At 47.2% G+C, this 22635-nt stretch overlaps 1 protein-coding gene across 3 annotated transcripts in view; it reads right to left on the bottom strand.

The window, feature by feature from the left end:
- trim67 (tripartite motif containing 67) overlaps positions 1 to 22635 on the bottom strand; it is a gene marked incomplete at its 5' end in the record, with an annotated part of 59367 nt that overhangs the window by 28720 nt on the left and 8012 nt on the right. For all 3 annotated transcript variants that reach the window (XM_084082983.1, XM_084082982.1, XM_084082981.1), the window contains 2 exons: positions 2844 to 2966; positions 3681 to 3776. In XM_084082983.1, the coding sequence (XP_083939109.1) occupies positions 2844 to 2966; positions 3681 to 3776 (219 nt within the window). The remainder of the gene's footprint in view (positions 1 to 2843; positions 2967 to 3680; positions 3777 to 22635) is intronic.

Here is a 22635-nt window from a genome sequence, read left to right on the forward strand (position 1 = left end):
CCTGTGTGTGTCTACAGCACAGACTACTACTGCTACTGAGACCCCCGGTCTCAGTAGCGGGGGGGGGCGGGGCGGGTGCGGGGAGAGACAGGCGAGTTGAGTGAAACGAGTTGGGGAAGCACACTGCTCACGCGACAGGACATGCAATAACCCCACGATTGCAACTACTTTCGCCTGCACACTTCACCGGGTATGGTCTAGTATCAATAAATACATCTATTTTTCTGGCTTCTTCACATCTATTTTACTCTGATCCATCCCTCTCTTCTCACTGCTGTCTCTATGCAAAGAAAACCAGCAATCACCCAATGCAAAATATTGTGTGTGTGTGTGTGTGTGTGTGTGTGTGTGTGTGTGTGTGTGTGTGTGTGTGTGTGTGTGTGTGTGTGTGTGTGTGTGTGTGTGTGTGTGTGTGTGTGTGTGTGTGTGTGGTTTATGGCTTGTGTCTTATGTCTCAGTGTACTGTTTAATAATAAGGAAGCAATGGCATAAAATAGTCTTTAAAATATCCGGTAACCTTTAACAAACAGCCTTTGCTGACCTAGATTGCATTTAGTCAAAGTGAGGTGAACACAGTGCTGATTGGCAGAGATGTGGTTGAATCACGCTCATCGCACCTGTGAGCTGCTGGTTCTCAAGAAGACATTGGACACTCATGATCACCATGGTTTAATTCAGTTTGGACTGTGCTCACATATTTTCCAATGTAACTCTAAAAACAACTGAATGACAGCTTGAATTGTCACCCACACATTACTCACTGAAACCCTAAGCTCTAATGAGTCAGTGCCTGTAACACCGATCCAATAAAAAAAAGACCATATGGCAGTGAAAGGAAATCACAGAGCTCAGTGTAATGAATCTCCATTTCATTACCATCCGGACTCTCATCAGTGTAGCATAGCCACATAATCGTTAGAGAAGCTTCAGTCCAGCTATAACTCATCAAAAAACACAAGGTTTACCTATTGCCAAGAAAGGGAAAAGATTTAAAAAGAAAATGTATATGTCAACATTGTGTTCACTGGCTAGAATTGTTTAAACCTAAGGCTTCTAATCTATTGACCCCCCCCTATCTATTGATTATTATTTAAAAAAATCTGCTAAATCAATTAATCTGATTAACCACAGAAGCCATATTTTATACATTGTTGTAAAATGGTGTCAGGCACAAATAGTTGATCTACAAGCTCACAATGTGTCGCATCGTCATTCGAGGTGCGTTCGATTAGCTGTTGCACCCCTATCAGAAACCTGTTTCAAAATGGATGTGTTTTCCTCTACTTCAGGTGGCTTCGCACCCTCCGGGGCTCAGAGCCATGGGTATTTATAGAAGTCATTTATCTAGTCTTATCTTTCTATAGCAGACATATCCTTGTATGTTCAAGCCCAGCCATCTTCATTCCCTCTCTCCCAACAGAAATACATCTCTGCAGGGCTCTCATTTGTGTTCACATTTAAGTGTTAAAATCATGTCATATAGCAGGGGTAGGCAATTGAGATAAGCCTAGGGCCAATATCACTCCCAGACATTCCATCGCGGGCCGGGCCTCCTGCGTGCACTTCGCGCGCGGGCGCAAAATTTTTCGGGTCTAATTCGGGTCTAACTCGGTCTAATTCGGGTCTAATTTGGGTCTAATTCGGTTCTGTTTGACCAATATAAATCAACATTTTTTCCGGTTTAAATATCAGCACAGGCGATTTTTCTGGTGATTTTTTTTTTCTTCTTCATTTTCCTCTAATCTAGCTATAAAATGTTATAAATCCTTTAAAATGCATCGTGTTTATGAGTGCATGATTTCAAAAGTGGGTTCAGGTTCTATGAAATAAGTATTTATAATTATTTTAACATTAATTTTTAATACTTTTTTTATAACACTTTTCAGTAAATCATTCATACTGTATCTTTCTGTATTTGGATATAATAGATATCGGTCTGATACTGTATAAAAATAAAATCCCTCCCCCCCCAAAAAAAAAATCAAAAAATATTTTTCTAAAAAAAAAAAAAAAAAAAAAAAAATTTTTTTTCAAAATTATCTCACGGGCCAGATATTATTTCTGGGGGGCCAATTTCGGCCCGCGGGCCGCCTATTGCCGACCCCTGTCATATAGCTTAGCAATGAGAGCATTTAATTGTATATGTTTTCAGGCTTCCACTTTTCCATACTGACACAACCAACTTGACTCAACTCTACATGTACCTAACACTTTTTTCCTCCTCTCCTCTCCTCTCCTCTCCTCTATCTCCAGGCCAAGCATAATCCTGCTGCCTAATGACAACAGCTGTCCTTGGGGCCTCGGTCCAGCTCCACCCCCACCAACCAGACGGTCAGTCGGTCGGTGGGCAGCACGTGGGCAGACGTCCATGTGAGCTGGGGCTGGGGCTTAGAACCCGCCCCCTCCCAGTCAGACAGATAAGGACAGACCTAGAGAGCCAGGCAAAGATGGAAAGAGTGATAGACGCGAGACGCTTGGAAGAAAGATTGGCTGGGGGAGAGAAAAAATGCTTAAAGCCAGAAACGTGCTGAGTAGATTCAGTAGTGGTGGGAGAGAGAGTGACGGAATAAACAGCTTGATAGATAAGTAGGCAGTGAACAACAGAAAGAAGATGGAGATTAGAGAAAGAGTGAGCTACAGAAATAGAAAAGTATAGACTGGACATTTCTGTTCGTAGGGAGCCTTTGTGACATGTTTGCTTGATGCGATTGACTGCATGGTATAAAATATTGAATATCGCAATTACATACAATATGCAATTAAAAAAATATATACACCATATATCTTTTTTTTTTTTTTACAGCAATAGTAAAAGAAAATCAAGACAAATTGCATGAACTCACCTTTTGTTTGTACTCTTTCTCCTTGGTGACCTTAGTGAGGATTTTGGCTTTCTGTCTGGTCAACGCTTCAATCAGGGAGTCACACTGGGCTACCAAGCATGCCTCAAACTCTACTCCATTCTCCTGCAGGACACACACACACACACACGCACATACACATCTTCTATTAATCTAAGTTAGCTTTTGAGATAAAAAAAAAAAAAAAACAATCACCAGGATAAAAGAATATTCCCACAGTAAGAAGCAAAGCAAATACCAGCGATAACACATGCCTGACACGCAAGACCTCATGCTTACATGTGACATCTCTATCACGCTACTGCACACAGGCCATGTCTCTATGAAGTACATGTCTCTAAAGCTAGTTTTCTGTGAATTGTAGATTGTAGATCTGCTCAGGTGACCGTAGCTTAGTGGGTAGAGAAGCCATCTGGTAATCAGAAGGTCACCGGTTCGCATCCTGGCTGGCAAATGTCTACAGTACGTCACAGTGTCCCTGAGCAGTACACTTGACCCATAACAGCTCCCCCCCAAGTGCCTATCATAACCATCTGAGCAGCCATCACCTGGGTCAAGCGGAAACAATTCCATTCTCTCTGGAGCAAAGTGTGATTTTTGTCTGTTAATGCGCAAACCAACAAGGGGTACATGTACATGATATGCATCTTGTTGTATTAGTTCCTTTTAAAAGGATGTGGTGCTCAGGCTGGAAAAAAAATGGGTTCCAGCCTGTGTTACAGGTATATGTTATGTTATCCCTTCACTCTTTGTCTTTCCTCCGTTTTAACCAAAATGGCTGGTGAATCAGAAATGTCTCAAAGGTTAGCAGTGGGTTACCTGTATCTGCTGGAGCATGTTCTTGAGTTGGACTAGGAACTCCTTGGCATCCTTGGCTTTGTCAGAAACACCATTCAGAGCCTGGGAGAGCTGGCACTGTGAGGAGTAAGAGGGAACAAATTATACAAAGAATAGCAACAACAGTCACATATATTGTACATGGTAAAATAGTGTTAATTTAACTCTGATATATAACCAAATGCTTTGTTTGCATTTGTGCACTCTCAGAGTTACAGAGTTTTTTTTATCCCACGATTTTATAACCCTATTTTTTCACCCTGTGCCAATGCCTAAGATCCTGGGCGCTACTCTCCCTCTGCCAGCCTGGAGAGAGCCCCGAACTGAGCTCATGCTTCCTTCAACACATGAGGAGTTAGCAGATCACTACTTATCACCAGACAGGGGGGAGTTTCCTCTGTAGGACGTACCGCGTGGAAGGAACAGGTTACTCCAACCAGTTCCTTTCCCCTCCATCAGGTGCCCAGGCTGACCAGGGGGAGGCAGTATAGAGACCAGGATTACTGCATGTTTTTTTGTGAGGGTACCTACCTACTCTAGGGGACATGGGAGAACATGCAAACTCCACACAGAAAGGCCCTTTTGCCAACCCCACCTATGGTATGGGCACTGCTGCTGCAGAGAAGAGAACACGCCCACAGCGTCCCCGGCAGGAATCGAACCCAGGGCATTGTAGCTGTGAGGCAACAGCACTACCAACTACGCCAGCGCCACCGTACCCGCCTAACTTATACATTTTGAAGATTTTTCTGTTTATTATCAATACAGTAGATCTAAGTCAGCTTTGGTCAGAGCCAGAGGGCAGTGGTGGTGACTGGTGAGTAAACATTCACATACACACACTTTGTCACACATGCAAATTGCCAACTGTCACGGTGCAGGGCAGAGAATTGTAGGACCCAAGCGCAGACAGTGACGCGGAGACAGAACGGATCAGATGCAGGGGTTTTATTAACTAAACAGGGAAAACAAGGCAAGGCTAGGTAACCGACAGAACACTGTGACAACAATAATGAATCAACACGGACTGGAAACAGAGGGGCATGTAAATAGACAGAGACTAACTAGGCACAGGTGAGAACAAAGGACAATTAACACATGATTGGCTGTAACAGAACAAGACACAGGTGAACTACAATTGCAAAGACATACTAGAGAGACAAGACAGGAAGCAACAACTAGGGCAGACAGGAAACACCAAGACAACACTACAGAATAAAGGTACAAGGACAACAGGGAACAATACAACAGGAAGAGTGGCCAAAACGGTCCAAAAGGGTCCAATACCGTATAAGGTCAGACAATGGCTAAATAATAAAATCAGAGTCCACAGTCCGAGGAGCGGACTGTGACACCAACATTTCTATAGAAAGAATGAAGCCTTAAGTTTTCAGATTTATTTTAATTCAATATAATTGTATTAATATAGTTAAATACTGTATATACTGTCTACTTTGTATTTCCAGAAGATTTCAATAGACTGCAATAGAGAGGCAATCCAATTTCCTCAAAATCCATACACACGTTTTCTATTTACACAAGCTTAATTGAGGTGCTGCTTATTTTCAGTACAACCGATCATTAGAACATGCCACTGACTATACAGTTATGTAATAATTCAACCCAACAGGCAATTCTCCCTGGGAACTCCGATTAAGCTTAATCCTAAGCCTAAAGCAAAGTCATTTAAAACTCACCAAAGACACAGACGTTCCATTGTTTTAATAATCCAGCTCTAGGGATTATCTTTTTAATCTGACTTAAAATAAGACAAACTGCTGATGTGAAAACAAACTAAACATTGTCACTTGTTAATTTTCCTCTTTCTTAACAGTAGTACCGAAATCAACACCTGTGTGTTGGAGAGCTTCAGCTCTATGACCTAAACCACTATTTATGGCTAACTATCTGATTCAGTTCCACCCAATAGACGGGTGGGTGGAATTGAAAAGATTGTTTAATCTCCCCTGGTCAAATTATGATCGCTCATCCATATTAAGTACCCTTCTTTGACTGTTCTCATTTACTCAGCATGGCCATGGATAACATTTGAAACAGTGCTCATGTAGTTTGGTTCCAAGAAGTGAATTTACCCTGAGAACAAGTTATCATCTTTGGCACAAATGCCATCCTTTCTCCTCAACTCTTCCCCCAATGATGTATTGATACACTCACAAGCTAGCAATTATATTAAACATATTTGTCTTAATTGGGGTTGACATAAGCAATCAATACACAATGTCAGATGAAACATGAAAATCTCAAGTCTCTCCCTTCCTGAGATATGAAGTAATTTTGACTTTCATTGTGACCTTGACCTTTGCCCTTTTCAATCCAAAAATGTGCCATCTCTTCAGGGCAGCCTAATGACCACGTCCACCAAATTACATGAAAATCCACCATTCATTCTCAATTTCGACATTGACTTTGATGGTGACCTTATAAAAAAATGTACACAAAAGTAAATCATCTCTAGCCTGTTCAATTGGTGGGTCATCACAGAGATGTGCATGCAAATAAGGGACAGAAAACAGCACTCTTCATGGCATATGCAAATATTATTATAATATTAGCAAATATTCCAAATCTGCAATGTTGATTTCTCACGTTAAATGTTCTAAATTAATTAGTTGTAGTATGAAAAAAAGAAAATGGTAAGCTAGGCTATCAAAGTTGATTTGCGCCCTGATTGTGTGCCCACCCAATAACGTTTGCAAGAATCCCTATTCTCAAGTTATTTCTATAGATCTCCTGGTGTGATCTCCTATGCATTGCTGTGGGCAGGGTGTAACTTTGACCCCTGTATGATGTGAGGTAACCTATATGCTTTATTGCTGTGGACAAAACAAAAGGGAGAGAATTTAGTTTTTCTCTGTCTTGGTTTAATTTTAGGCCTCTCGCTCTATAAGGTTCTCACTTTGTAAACAGATGAATCATATAGAATCCTCAGCCAGTGAATATCTGACAGAAAAGACGTCAACACACAAAAACCAATGCCATTTTGATAACAAATATTTTAACCTTTGTTTTACTGAAATTTGTAAAGATTTGTAAAAAGAAATTTGTCAAATTGTTTTTAATTACAAAATAGCAATCCAAAATAACCGATCTGCTGTAAAAGCTCACAACAAATCGCGATGCGTTGTGAGCTTGAAGATGGGCGATTTTCACAATTTGTCGTAGAAAGAACTATACAGGGCTGAAATGGTCAAGAAAATATAACCCCTCTGTTTTTTTTGTTTTTGTTTGTTTGTTCACAAATAAAACCCTGAACATATCTAAGCAAACAGTAACGCTCAGACACAATTTAGACAGAGGGCTTCCTCCTCAGTGCAGATGGTCTGTATCTAGATAAGGCTGACAGCTGTTAACGCCCACCAACAGAGTAGTCTTTGTCCAGTCATCTCTGAGGTCACAAGGCAGATTATTTGTATAGTCCAGCTACACCCCAACCTGGACACTCACGTGTGTTCACACATAAGGTTAAAGGCCATGTTTAGTCTTAGGGGTAAAGGAATGAATGTATTTAATGAATGTGCCTCAAGTACATGAAAACTGAGCACATGCAATGGTGTGTGCGTGGTGCGTGCGTGCGTGCGTGCGCATAATGTGCTGGTACATTCCCAGCTCATCCGTCACTGGTAAGGGGCCACAGAAAGACAGGACAAAGAAAATACACACTATCTCACACACACACACACACACACACACACACACACACACACACACACACACACACACACACACACACACACACACACACACACACACACACACACACACACACAACTGCTGCTGTGATCAATCTGGCCTGTTTCCATGCTCCTCATTTTCCACCTGCTCCCCATCTTATGGTCTCCTCTTGAACACACACACACACTCACACACACACACACACACACACACACACACACACACACACACACACACACACACACACACACACACACACACACACACACACACACACACACACACACACACACACACACAGAAAGCCAGATGATTTTAATGGAGATAAGAGAGTATGGTCCATATTAAAAGCATCCCTCTCATTCGCTGCCGTGAGCTGCAGTTATTACCATAAAACAAAACATGCTACAAAGGTTTCAAAAGGACCTATGTCGTCTGATTGTACATGTGGCGGCTAACAATCTAGCCTGCTACTTTATGTTCTTGGGATGAAAGTCATGTAAAAACCTCCACAGCCTACAATAAGCGTAATCTCCTATACACATATCCTCGCTCAATATCCCCCCGCACACACACACACATACAGTATACAATCACACAACCCTCACACATACTGTGACCTCATCCCTGTCCATCCCTCATCTGTGCACGTGCCATCCAAAGAGTCAAGGGGGAGGTCATGGTTCATGAATCAAGCCAACCCACCGTGTTGCTTCTTACCCTTCCACACTAAGAGGCCATCTGGCCCAGCAAGCTGTCTGGACAGCGCAGCGTGTGTGTGTGTGTGTGTGTGTGTGTGTGTGTGTGTGTGTGTGTGTGTGTGTGTGTGTGTGTGTGTGTGTGTGTGTGTGTGTGTGTGTGTGTGTGTGTGTGTGTGTGTGTGTGTGTGTGTGTGTGTGTGTGTGTGTGTGTTTTTGTGTGTGCAAGCCAAGATGCTAACAAGGGGGTGACGGATGAACTGGTGCACCACCTCCTCTCTCATGCTTAGTTTACACACCGCCGCAGGACGAGGGGCTTCATTTGTTCTGTCTGCCTTTTCATTCATTCAGAAGAGCCTTAATTGAACCCTAGCGTCCCTATTCTGGGGAGAACATTCACCTGTGTTCCTCTGTGAAGTCATGGCACGTTTATTTGTATAGCACATTTCATACACAAAGGCAATTCAAAGACAAAGTGCTTTAAGGCATAAAATACCTTAAAGCAGAAACAAATTAAAACAAAACAAATTTTTTTTATGCACTTGCATCAATTAAAAATAATGAAAAAGTTAGAAATCTTGTTTGAACTTATCACAGATAATGTCATTCGAGGAAGGTTTATGAACAGCCCAACTCTGAGACGCAGAGCAAGTAGACAGAAAGGGTACCATCTTATAATGAGCATTAGTGAGGACCAATTATACGAAGATAAGGTTGAAAATTTGCTTTTAAAAGTAGTCAGAGTTGAAGGATTCAGGATTGTCTGTAAAAAATAACTACTGAAGATCGCTAAATCTAATTTTACTTTATTGTTCAATTATCCTGCGTGGACACTGGACAGTAGGCCAAATGACATTTCCCTTGGGGTCATGGTGCAACGGCACTAATGCAGACAATAGAAACAGTGCAACAAGACGGTGACTGTGTCGTATTTTGTGAAGCAGACAGCATGTTGGAAAGCCATCATAGAGTGCCATACTAACATGAGAGAGGAACAAAGGATACAGGGAGGTATTGTGACAAGAGAAAGGAGCAAAACTGAAGGGGAGGTGATTTGAGAACAATGAAAGGCAGTGAAATGTGATTCCATCTCCGTACCGGAATCGTCTCTGCTACGGAGTGGAACTGAGCTTTTGGAAAGACCATTTATTTTCCTCCTTTGTTCTTTTGTTCCTCGCCTTGACCTTTATCTGCCTTTATTACTCTTCCTATAACAGAGTGCCATTTTTCTTTTTTCTGCCTGTCAGCAACCTTCCTCAGTCCTTCTCTCAGGGACAAGTGCCATTATGTTATTATCTTATTATCAGAAAGAGAGGGCACATATTAAGTGTGTGCGCGTGTGTGTGCGTGTGTGTGTATCAATGCTTCTGTCCGTGTGTGTGAGTATGCATGTCCCTCTAGTCTATGCATGAGTGTATGCATGCATTTACATGTATGTACGTGTGTTTGTGTGTGTGTGTGTGTGTGTGTGTGTGTGTGTGTGTGTGTGTGTGTGTGTGTGTGTGTGTGTGTGTGTGTGTGTGTGTGTGTGTGTGTGTGTGTGTGTGTGTGTGTGTGTGTGTGTGTGTGTGTGTGTGTGTGTGTGTGTGTGCATGCGTGCATGTCTCGCATGTGTGACATTCAGAGGGGCTGCTGACATTCACAGATGTGTTGTGTCTTTGCTATCTCTCTCTTTTCAGCAACACATAACAGTGTACAGAGGGAATGAAGCAGCGAACAAGCATTCAGCAACTGCGCTGCATAGAAAAAATCATCCAGGAACAATGCTAGCAACGCCTTCCAAACTGTAAGACAATTTGAGAAGTACAAAACAAGAATTTTCCTGGGCCAAGGGGGGCTTGCGGGCGCCTATGCTTGCCTGTGTATCGCCAGGCCACACTCCCGAAGACAGCTCAATAAAAGCTTTACAGCTCAGTCAGCGTATAGTCTAACTGTTTTGAATCGGAGCCCGAGCCTGTATGGTACTGTATTAGCACCACCAAATCAAACTTGGCATCCCTACTTCGGGCATGTCTCTACGCAAAGAAATCTCAAAAGTATCCTGGCCCCTAGGGTTGTCCGATATTGGCTTTTTTACCGATAACCGATATACCGATATTGTCAAACTCTTAATTACCGATACCGATATCAACCGATACCGATATATGCGGGGATTATTGTGATTAGGGTAAGCTCAAATTTCATATCACACACACCATACAGTAAGAACTACTGTAAATTATAAAAAAAAAAAAAAAAAAATCAAAAACCGATACCGATATTTTCCGATATCGATTTTTATGCTAATATCGGGAGGCCGATAATATCGAACATCCCTACTGGCCCCATATGCTTCATTTCATATTCCGGTGTTGCACAGAATAAATAGTTACTAGTTCCAAACTATGGATGAAAGTGAGATTTCCTGTAGGGGTTTTATGTGATTTAGGATGTAATCCATCGAAGGCGTCAAAAGGGTCTTCCACCACAGTCTACCAGAACAGCATACCATGGTCAGAATCAGGCCAGGAGTGATGTTAAAGACACAATCCAGGCTTATTTTGATGTTGAACATGAAAAAACGTGTTTGAATGTGTAGTTAAAGGATAATCAGACAGAGTGGTATACTTATAGCAGATCCCCCAGTGTTGATTTAAAGACATTTTATTTCGAGTTGACTGGGGTAGATTTGTTATTTGTTCACTCATACAGCTGATATACAGCTCTGGGGGTCAGGAGTGGGGGCTGACATTCCTTAGACCAGTTTAACGTTATTAAGTGGATTTACAGTGTTTTCTATATGTCCATTTGTAAAACTTGCATTTCCGCCGCGGCTGTGACACATTGGAGAGTATAATAGAAAGACCATTAGACAGCCGTAGTGTGTACTGTGCCGTCGGTCTGCGATCTTGATGGTAATGTTGACCTTGTCATAATGACACCCCAGGGACACAGAGACAGGGAGAGGGGTGGTGATAGGAGGTGTGGCCAAGAGACCTCATTTACCCTTCCTCCTTTCTGCTGGTGGCGTCTTTAAAGCAAGTCCGTATACCATCCTCCCAGTCCCCTCCTCCATTTCCGCTCCTCCTTAAGCCTAATTTACACCCAAAACAACCGATATCAACTTTAAAGAAACATGCTTTTAGTAGAAAATCACGACAGAGCAAAAATGTCTGTCTTTGCTCTAACACAAAGCCTTTGTTTCTCTCTGCATTTTTCTCTTTCTCTGTTACCTCGGTTTCTCTCTCGTTCTTCCTTACTCTCTCATCCTACCTTCTGAGTCACTGCCACCCTTCTGTTGCCCCCCCCTTCTGTCTGTCTCATTCATTCTCTGCCTGTTCTCTGTCTGTCTATTCAGGGCAGCTGTGTCATTAGCAATTCACATCTGGTACATGCCATGTACAATCTCTCCTCTCCTCACCTCACCTCAGCTCACCTCAGCTTTCCACTTTCCTCCTCTCCACTCTACTAATGTAGTTGTGTTCAACGTAGGTTCGGGAGTAGAGACCGCCCTCTGCTCAGCCTCTCACGTTCATGATCAAGTTCACCTGCGCTGCTTATCTCCCAGCCAATCCACGCAGCAATCACCACAGTATAAATACACCTGCGATTGTATTCATCCCCCTCTTTGATCTCGCTAGCGTTTTCAAAACAAACACATACAAACAATCGCATCGTATCCTCCGCTCGTAAAACAGCAGGTAACACGCCGTTTTCTTGTTTCTGTTCATCCGTTCCTAGCTGCACTGTTGCTTAACTTATAAAGCTAAAACTAAAGCCAACAGTTGCCAGTGTCATATAGCTTATTCAGGTAGAAGTATTTCAGGTAGTAGTATATTTATTAGTGTGCGTCCTCCGCCGTCCCAACACCATGGACGAGCGCGAGATTAACGTGCATGCCTCCGACGACGAGGAATTATTCTCCTCGCCGTTTCCGTTCACGGTATCGGAATCAAGCCTCTCCTCCTCCTACGTTCGCGGGTCAGAACCCGAACGCCCGCTCCCTCCTGCGCAGCCAAGGCGCGACCAGCGGAGCGGTCCCGCGGACGCATCCTCCTCTCGCCGCGGCACCGTCACAGCCGGCGGCAGTACGCACGGCCCCGTGCCTTTGCTTTCAATCTCATTGTGGACTGTCGCCGGCCTACAGAGCGTGCTCGCGGCGAGGGGGGTTCCATTCCAAAAAACGGACCGCAAACCTGAACTATTCCAGGCCTACCTGGCCCACCTCAGCTCGACGGCTCCAACACCAGCCACTCCAGCGGCCCCGCCCACGCCAGCTCCAACTCCGCCTCTCTCCCTCCCCCTCCTCCCCCCCTTCCTTCCCTCCTCCCTTCCCTGCGCAGCCGTCCACTGCCATCCAGACGGTACAGCGGCCCCCCCGCCCCCCCAACAGGACGGCACGCCTTGCCGCCTCCTCCCGTCCAGCACAGCTGGCTTCTTCCCTTCCCAGAGCAGCGCCGTGCGCCCGCCTCCCTCCCCTCCTCCCTCCCCCCTTTCCCCCCCCCTTTCCTCCATGGCCTTGCGGGCCCCCCCCCCTCCCACCCTCCTCCCCCTTCCCCTTCTTCCCGGCGCCGTGCGCCCCCCTCCCCCCCTCCCTCAAAGCGGACGAGGAAAGACCACCATAGCACGCCCGCCCCACCACCAGCCCAGCGTCCGGTGCTTCCTCGCCGCTCACACCGGCGCCGTGCGCCTCCCTCCCCCCTCCCCCCCGCCCTCTCCCCCTCCCACCCTCCTCCCCCTTCCCCTTCTTCCCGGCGCCGAGCGCCCCCCTCCCCCCCTCCCCCGGGACAGCACCGAGTGCTTCCTCCTTCCTCGGACCGGCGCAGCGCGCCCCCCTCCCTCCCCCCCTCCCACACTCCTCCCCCTTCCCCCTCTTCCCGGCGCCGAGCGCCCCCTCCTTCGGATAGGCACCGCGTGCCGACTCCCTCCTCCCCTCTCCCCCCTCCTCCCGTGACAGCACCGTGTGCTCCCCTGCCTCCACAGGCCCCAACCCCTACCAGATCGGCGCCGAGCGCCATCATTCCTCCTCCCTCCCACACTCCTCTTTCCTCCCCCTCTTCCCGGCGCCGAGCGCCCCCTTCCCCCCCTCCCCCGGGACAGCACCGAGTGCTTCCTCCTTCCTCGGACCGGCGCAGCGCGCCTCCCTCCTTTCCCCCACCCCACCCTCCTCTCCCTTCCCCCTCTTCCCGGCGCCGTGCGCCCCCCGCCCCCCCCGAACGGCACCGCGTGCCTTCCCCAGATCGGCGCCGTGCGCCATCTCACCGACGCCGTGCGTCTCCCTCCACACAGTCTGACGACCGGCGCAGCGCGCCTCCCTCCCCGGAACTGCTCAGCCCGCCTTCCCCGGCTCGGCACCGAGCACGCTCCTCCCGGCGCCGTGCGCCCCGCACCTCCGCCCCAGTTCTACACGCCAGGACAGCACTTTGTCCCGCCCCTGCCCAACGGCGGCCCCGCCAACGACACTCAGCTCTCCATCACTCCCGCCTCGGCCCCCCCCCCGCCGCGCCCCCCACCTGGGATGCACCCCCCACCTGGGATGCACCCCCCACATGGGCCGCACCCCCGCCAGCCTACTCAGGCCAGCCTACTCAGGTCATGCCCCCGCCCACCGTGCAGCCCACCCAGGTCGTGGCCCCGCCCCCGGCGGCCGCCCCACTTCCCCCCCCTCAGTCCGCACCACCCACTGAGCCCGTACCCCCTACCGGGTCTGCGCTTCCTACCCAGACCGCCTCACTACCCAACCCGGCCCAACTGTTTTCGCTCCTCTCCTCCATCTACTCTCAGGCCCCGCAGGCTTCCTCCGGCCTCGCACCCGCCTTCGGTCCCTTTCCCAACCTCCTCCCGGCATTCCAAGGGGCTAACATCTATAACCCATTCACTCCCCCAGCCTCCACCCACACCCTGGCCACGGCCACCCCAGCCGAGCCTCCTCTTGCCGAGGCAACCCGGCCCTCCCCAGTCAGCGTTTCCCTCCGCCAACAGATCCTTTCTGGTGCGTACATTGACCTGGCGGTTCTCCTCCAGCCGTCAATCATCGACCCCCTTCGCAACAGGGAAATTACAACCCCCTTCGGGTTCCTGGCACAACTCCGCCAGTCCCTCCCCACCCGTTCCCGCGATCTCACCCCAAGCGAATTCGCTTATGCCTTCTCCCTGTTCAGAGACACCATTTGCTCTGTTTACCCCGGCCGTCGGGCCGAATTGGACCAGTATATGCTTAACATCCTAGAGCTGGCCATTCGGTTCGGCGGCACGGGGTATTATAACTACCATGTTCTGTTTGCCACAGGAGCAGCCGCACGCATCCAACAGTTTAATTCCAACACCTACTGGGGGGCCCTGGACCGTGAACTGTACATGAGGGTGTTCACGGCCAGGGTCGCATTGTCCTGCGACCTATGCGGAGCCCCTTCCCACCCGTCCGCCGTCTGCACCACGGCTATTGAAAAGCCCCAGCAGAGCAGCAAAGCATTCCCGTCCGCTACCAACAACCCACCACCTCCGTTCCCCCGCAGTCGCTCCGCGGCACCTCCCCCCTCCATAGTACCTAGGCCATCCTCCTCCAATCCCTCCCGCTCCGTGCAGCCCTCCAATGCCAATGATGCTAGGGGGAGGCCTGTCCTGTTCCAGGCAGGCAGACAAATCTGTAATAATTTTAACGACGCCGGCTGCGCGTCTTCCGCTTGTCGTTTCCTGCACGTGTGCTCGTTTTGCGGGGGAGCTCACGCTCGCCCCGCCTGCCCCCACAACCCCACATCCACTCCTAAGTCCTGACTGACAAAGCAGTACCTTTGAATGCCCATCATCATCCCAGCCCTCACCACTGCCCTCCGTAATCACCCCGACCGGCCATTTGTCAACTTCCTCATCAACGGCTTCACCCACGGTTTCCACCCCGGTTTAACCGTCACCCCCACCACATCCCACATCTGCCACAACCTGCAATCCTATCCGATCGTTGTGGCCGCACTCATCTGGGGCCACAAGTGGTCCCAGAAATGCATTCTCATTCACTCCGATAACCAGGCCACAGTAGACATCATTAACAAAGGTCGTTCCAACTCCCCCGACATTATGCCGTTCCTCCGCCGTCTCACCTGGTCCTCCGTCACCCACAATTTCATCATCCGTGCAGCCCATATACCCGGTCACAATAACCTCATTTCAGATTCTCTCTCCCGTCTCTCCTTCCAGAGGTTTCGACTGCTGGCGCCGGACACCGACCTCCACCCAACACCCATCCCTCCGTTTTCCGAGACCATCTTCACCTGAACCCCCAGCTCCGTCACCTCCTCATCCAGTCACGCCACCACATCATCAACGGATTCGCACCCAGGACACTCACCACCTACCTCACAGCATGGAACACGTTCAAGAGGTTCCACACCAACACCGGCACCCCCTTCCCCTCAACTGACGTCACCGTAATGGCAGCATTCCTGACGCACTGCCACTCCCATCTCCACCTCCGCACCTCCACCCTCCACGTCTACCTCAGCGGGGTCGGCTTCTTCTTCCGCCTTTTGGACGGATTTCCGAGCCCGGCCACCTCCCACCCCCACATCGCCATGCTGCTTCGGGGCCTTCGCCGCAGCGAAGTCCCGACCACACCCAGACGTCATCCCCTAACCTCTGACCTGCTTCTCCATTGCCTCCGCACCATCCGTGCCGGCTACCTCACACCCCACATCTCCTCCACCCTGGAAAGCATGTTCCTCCTGGCCTTTTTCGGCTTCCTCCGGTGCTCTGAGCTGACCTCCTCATCCTCCCGGTACGACCCCTCCCACCATCCAAGCCTGGCTGACATCACCTTCCACTCCTCCGAATCCCTCACCTTCACCCTCAAACGCAGCAAGACGGACCAGCTGGGGCGTTCTTCCACCATCCATCTCTTCAAGACAGACTCCCCCCTCAGTCCATATGAGCCCATCCTCCGCTACGTCACCACGAGACGTTCCCTGCACGCCACACCTCAAGACCCCCTCTTCATCACGGAAACCGGCTCAATCGTCACCCGTTCCTGGTTCCACCACCACCTCCGTCAAGTCCTCTCCCTTTCCGGCCTCCCGCCCCAACTCTACTCCGGTCACTCCTTCCGGATCGGCGCCGCCACCACCGCATCCCGGCAAGGCCTCCCGGACCATCTCGTCCGCATCCTCGGACGGTGGTCTTCCCAGGCGTACCACTCCTACATTCGGACCAACCTCCAGGACGTGCACCACGCACACCTCACCCTAGGCCGCCCGTAACTGCCGCATATTCCTAGCCTGTCCGCCCCGGAAGGGGGTCCCCTCCTTCGTGATCCTTCCCGAGGTTTCTTCCACCCGACCCTCCCGGTGGGAGTTTTTCCTCGCCCGACTGAGGGTCCAAGGACAGGAGGAATCATGTGACAGTTGCCCGCCTAGACACTCCCTCCGGTCCCCTCCACCACCGACGCAGCCTTTTGGGGGCAGCGTTCCATCAACTCATCTCCCAAGCAGCTCACTTTGGCTAATATTAGAGATCCACGTATGTAATATGCGGGTGTTTTTTAACGACTCGCTCTTAGTGGATCTCCGATACGGGCTAAAGTGGCTGCCCGCCTAGACCCTCCGGTCTTCTCCACAAACCGATGTTGCCTTTTGGGGGTAGCGTTCGGAGCAGAGGCGACAGACAGCTCCAGGGCCGAGCATCCATGGTCGTCTGGCTCCCGAGACTACACCCCCACCCTGAGTCTCGCTCCTCCTCGGGCTCCTCATCAATACACATACCGCATTGCATTCTGTTGAATAAATACTGTTTAACTTGAGCAGAAGGTGTGGTCTCTTACTAGTGAAATGTAGTTGTGTTCAACGTAGGTTCGGGAGTAGAGACCGCCCTCTGCTCAGCCTCTCACGTTCATGATCAAGTTCACCTGCGCTGCTTATCTCCCAGCCAATCCACGCAGCAATCACCACAGTATAAATACACCTGCGATTGTATTCATCCCCCTCTTTGATCTCGCTAGCGTTTTCAAAAATGCCCTCCTCCTCCCCAACATTCCTCCATTATGTTGCTCTCCTAACATTTCTATCTTCTTTCCTCCAGGAGCCCCAGGGGGGGTAGCGTTCGGAGCAGAGGCGACAGACAGCTCCAGGGCCGAGCATCCATGGTCGTCTGGCTCCCGAGACTACACCCCCACCCTGAGTCTCGCTCCTCCTCGGGCTCCTCATCAATACACATACCGCATTGCATTCTGTTGAATAAATACTGTTTAACTTGAGCAGAAGGTGTGGTCTCTTACTAGTGAACTGTCTTTTACTTGCTTCCATTCCCCTGCCCTTCTCTCCAACTCCAACCCTCTCCTCTGCCTCTCCATACTATATGCCTCTATTCTTCTCCACATATGTGATGCTGCCCACCGATAGCTACAGTATTCACACAAGCTATGTTGCCCCATTCTTTGTACATTTATGTGTATTTTCACCTTTTGCAGGACCCCAGAAAGGACAGAGAAAATTGCACAAACGCCAATGTGAGCGAATCGCTGTAAAACCCTGATGTATAATTTAGAAAATGAATGGTTGTCATTTCAAGCCTGAAAACTGAAATACCACAGCACTTAGACTTGAAGATTACTGTAAACGGGTATTTATGGAGACGTATTCAGATTATGGGTCACGGCCTCAGTATTCAATCTGCAAGAAAGTGCCCTGGTAATCGTTTGAAATTCTGCAATAACCTTGACAGATAAAGAGCATTGACAAAAAACCTGACACCACCGACATGAGCTCCTGAGAATGTATTTAAGGGACCATACCAGCCTTTTTGGCATGTGGATCACTCTTACTTTGATAGTATCCTCAATAGCCAATCCTCAAAAACATTTTTGATATATTTTTCCATTACTGAGATTTATAGACCTGCAGTGATGCAATCTAATGATTCAATCTAAGTGAGTTCCTGGACCCATGGGTGGTCTTTCAAATGGTTCCCAGGGAAATTCTACAGTATGTGCTCCAATAAAATGTGTATGGCGTGTATGTGGCGGTGGCGGTGTATATAAAATTTGACAAATAGTTTTTATGTTATGGTTATGATTATTCATGTATCTTCGAAACATCCATAAAGATTTTACAAACCAAATCCCAAACTTTATTTGCAATAGAAAACTAAACTACATAAAAAGGATGTTCTCTGCGAGTCTGTTAATAATAAAATATAATGACACAATTATGTTTGTAGTGCATTATGAGCTGCTCAATGAAAGTATCTGTAGCACTTAACAACTATTACCTCACTGTAAAATTATGAAAACGCAATGATTGCATTACATGAGTTACCTTATAGCTTATGGAGAGGGCATTGTTAAACCTTTTCTCTGCAGTACTCTACAGTAAAATAAAGAGTGTACAAACAGAACCAAATGGACTCAAAAGTTGTTCCGTCTTCAAAATGCGTTACCAAACAAGTAACCGGTGGTGTGCTACCACTTGCTTCTCATCGGTCTCATTAATGTGACCCCCGTAGCAAGCAATCACAAAGAAGAGGGCTCTAGCCATTACAGACTGATAGAACTTCTGCAGCATTCTGGTACACACCCCCAAGGACCTGAGCCTGCTCAGAAAGTCTTCTCTGGTCCCTTGCTATTGAGGGCATCAGAGTTGTCAGTCCAGTCCAGTTGCTTGTTCAGTTTGCACTCCCAGGAACATGTAGTTATCCACAAACTCCACCACCTCCCTCTGTATGACGCTGCAGACCAGTGGTACCCTCTTGCTTTTGCGGGAATCCACAACCATATCTTTGGTCTTGCTGGCGTTGAGCCGGAGGCAGTTCACGTCGCTCCATCTCACCATGTCACCGTACTCCCTTGTGTTGTCACCTGTGATGAACTTGTGGAGGTGTCAGGTCTTCGGGTTGAAGCAGAAGTCAGAGGTGTTGACGGTGAACAGTAAGGGTGACAACACCGTACCCTAAGGAGCACCCATGTTGCTCAAGACAGATCTTGCAGATGTGCAAACGGTAAAACAGAATGGCGATCCACACAGGAAAAGAAGGGAAATCTGCATACGTAGAGCTCCTTTTACACACATATGTTCATGGCCATGATCAGGTTAAAGTAAAGAGGTTTTAATAATAAGCTCCAGGACTGCAGACTGACATTATCATAGTGTTAATGGACTATGATACTGCTGAGTATAGACTTCACACAGAAAATATTGTTGCAACATAAGTGGTTCCAGCGGCAAAGCTCCTGATTCAATATTTGCAGTTGCTTACCAGTCTCACAGCAAATAAGATAGATTTGGCATAGGAAGCAACAGTATGGCAGGAGGTCCCCAGCTAAAAGAAATGACATTATTTTATTGTATTTATTTATTATATGGAATATCTTTCTGTTTTGTTCTGTTGTAGATTAAATCAATTCATAATTTACAGAGTTTTAAAGGGAGAAATTGCCATCATTATTCAACCTCAGTGTTTATGTAACAGAATGCATTGTTTTGTTTTTCCTATCTTTAATGAGAAATGAACCTAAATGAATGGCTGATATGGTTATGACAGGAACCATGGAAAAACACACCAGGGGCCACGGTGGTTTAGAGGAAGAGTCCCAAACATCAATAATTGATCACAGCATTTTATTATTAATAAATGCATGAGTGGATAGAATGCTCTGAGCATAATTGTCTCATAAAATGAGTGCAAATTACGTTTCTCAGTGATAATGAATCTATTACCCTCCCCGTGCCACTATGGGATGTACAGTGATTTAGTTCGTTTTTTACTGCAAAACACATAAAAGCAAACTAGACCAGGTAATAACAATGACTTTTACTTTATTTAACCGCAAAAAGTGCATGAGCACGCTTTCTCCCTATTACAGTAATTGTATGCTTAATGTGCTATTGTGGCTGGGGGGGGGGGGGGGGGTAACTAGGCCTGTATAGGCCTATGTGTAGAACCAGGTCATCTATAATAGTCCAGCCTGGTGTTTAATTTGTTTGAATTCACAATGGCGAGAAACAGTAGCTTGTATCCATGGTAACAACAATGCCCCGTGTTCTGTCCTGGGATGTCCACACTGCTCAGTTGTCTGGCAATCACCTCTAACAATAGAACACAAATATGCCTACTGTTAAGCCTAATTTATGCTTCATCACACAACAGTGTCATTCAGCAAAAATAACTGATTTTCAACTAAAAAAGCATGACACAACGTGGGTTTTTGTTGAAAATAATTTGTTTTCACCATGTGACACTCACGTGAAGAAGAATAAATTGGCTTATATAGTCTCTTTCTATTCCTCCCTCTCTTGCTCCCTGTGTATGCCCGTTTTCATGTCGCCCTGTGTATTCCCTCCCTTTCTCTATCCTCCTGTGTATCTCTTTCTCCTCTCTCAAACTCTGCCACTCTTTCCTTCTCCCAATGTCTGTCTTCCTCCCTTATTCTCCCTCTGTCTCTCTCTATCTATCTATCTATCTATCTATCTATCTATCTATCTATCTACCCCCCCCCCCCCTCTCTCTCTCTCTCTTTCTCTCTCTCTCTCTCTCTCTCTCTCTCTCTCTCTCTCTCTCTCTCTCTGTGTCTCTCTCTCCGTTCCCTGTAGCTACAGTTACACACCTACACAGTGAATCATGTCTGCAGACCCTGATGGCCACAACAAAGCCAGTGTACGAGTGGAGTGCAGTGCAATGCAGTGCAGTGCATTAACCTACATTCAGGGAGCACTCCAGCTGCAGAGCCTTGACTCTGCAGCTGTATTGGACTGCAGTAGCGTGCGTGCGTGCGTGCGTGCGTGCGTGCGTGCGTGCGTGCGTACGTGCGTGCGTGCGTGCGTGCGTGCGTGTGCATGAGAGGAGTGTGATGTGTATGATGTGTATGCCTGTGTGTGTGCATGAGAGAGATACTGTAGTCTTTGTGCTTTCATGATTGTGTGTGCAGTACACACGTGTAAATGAGCGTGCCAAATCTATCATGTGTGCATGTACGTGCATGATTGCATCCGTGTGCCTGCATGCCTCTGTGTGTGTGTGTGTGTGTGTGTGTGTGTGTGTGTGTGTGTGTGTGTGTGTGTGTGTGTGTGTGTGTGTGTGTGTGTGTGTGTGTGTGTGTGTGTGTGTGTGTGTGTGTGTGTGTGTGTGTGTGTGTGTGTGTTTGGGGGGGGGGGGGGGGGGGTATTTGTGCCTGAGGTATCAGACTAGAATGGCTGACCCATCATAGTCAAAGTGGTGCCATCTGGAATCTAGTAAGACCTGGCCAGCCTGCAATACTGCACTAGCTGCTAGCTCTAGAACAGTACAGCTCAGAGATGTGTATTCTTGGCGATAAATCCATGGTAATTTGTTATAATGATACAGCCATGTATCATGGCTGTATCATTGTCCTTCCTTTAGGAAATCTTTTTTTTTCACCGAAAAACACACTCCCACACACTTTCTATGTCTGTCACTGTTGCTATTATACATTATAGATTATCACCCATGCATTTGTTGTTGCCCTCAGTAACCAATGGTGAATTGTGAATACCCAGGGAATGAGATCTATTTTAGCTTTTTCTGGAGTTTTTGAAAAGAAAATTGCACCAATAGTACAATGACAAGCCCAAAATAGGGAGGGCAGGTTTTAAAGTGGTTAAGATCAATGCAGCAACGGTGGCATGTGATGTTTGACATGCTTTTTCTTTTGTTGAAAAGGGTTTTTGTTAAAAAGTTAAAGCTCAGTAACAGGGGCTTCCCTGTCTCGCCAGCTTTAGTAAACATGAAATACATTTTAAGGTGGTATACCAATTTTATACAGTTTAGAGAACACCAGAAAGATCATTTGTCAGCTTCAATTTTATAGTGTTTCAGTTCTGATTTAGTATCCTCACTTCCCCCTGTTTATCCTGTACACTGTTATCTCTCCTGATTGGAAAAAGTTGGTGTCCTGGACCCTACATGAAAATGTATTCTCTGTTGACTAAAGTGGTGGAGAAACAGAGCCAAGTCCATTTACAGCACCTTTAATGTAAGTTACAAATGGATAAATGAACCCTGAGCATTTGTGTCCTGAGAAATGCATAGGATGTTTTACAGAATGTAATGAAAGAAATTGTGTAGCAAAGAATGGTGTGGCATTTAGGACCTGTGTTTCTTGTACAAAGCAAAAGTCCCAGGACAGGATCTCACAAGAACCTTTGCTTTGTATCCTCTGCCATACACGCACTACACTACATTACCATACATACTCCCCTGCCTCAGAGATGATTAATCATCTCAGACTCACAGCCTGTGGTCTGTATGTCCAGCCCTACCATTAAAAACAATGCATGTATCCATGCCATAGCAGAATGAATGCTTATTAACCAAAAGCAGGCCATCTGTCCATTGATCTGCAGCTGTTAACTAGCCACCGATCCACCCCTAACTGGGTAACATGAAAGCCATTTCAATAGATGTAGGCCATGTCAGTAGGCCATTCCAATGTGACATGGCCATTGATATTAAGTAAGAAAAATGTTTCAATATATTGTTTAATAAAAATAAGGTACTGTACGTATTCAATATTTTTTTATCAGGGCTATGGTTTTTTGTCGCCCTTATTCACAGAGATTGACAACTGT

Source organism: Gymnoscopelus microlampas (assembly GCF_963454915.1).
Source record: "Gymnoscopelus microlampas genome assembly, chromosome: 16".
Taxonomy (NCBI): domain Eukaryota; kingdom Metazoa; phylum Chordata; class Actinopteri; order Myctophiformes; family Myctophidae; genus Gymnoscopelus; species Gymnoscopelus microlampas.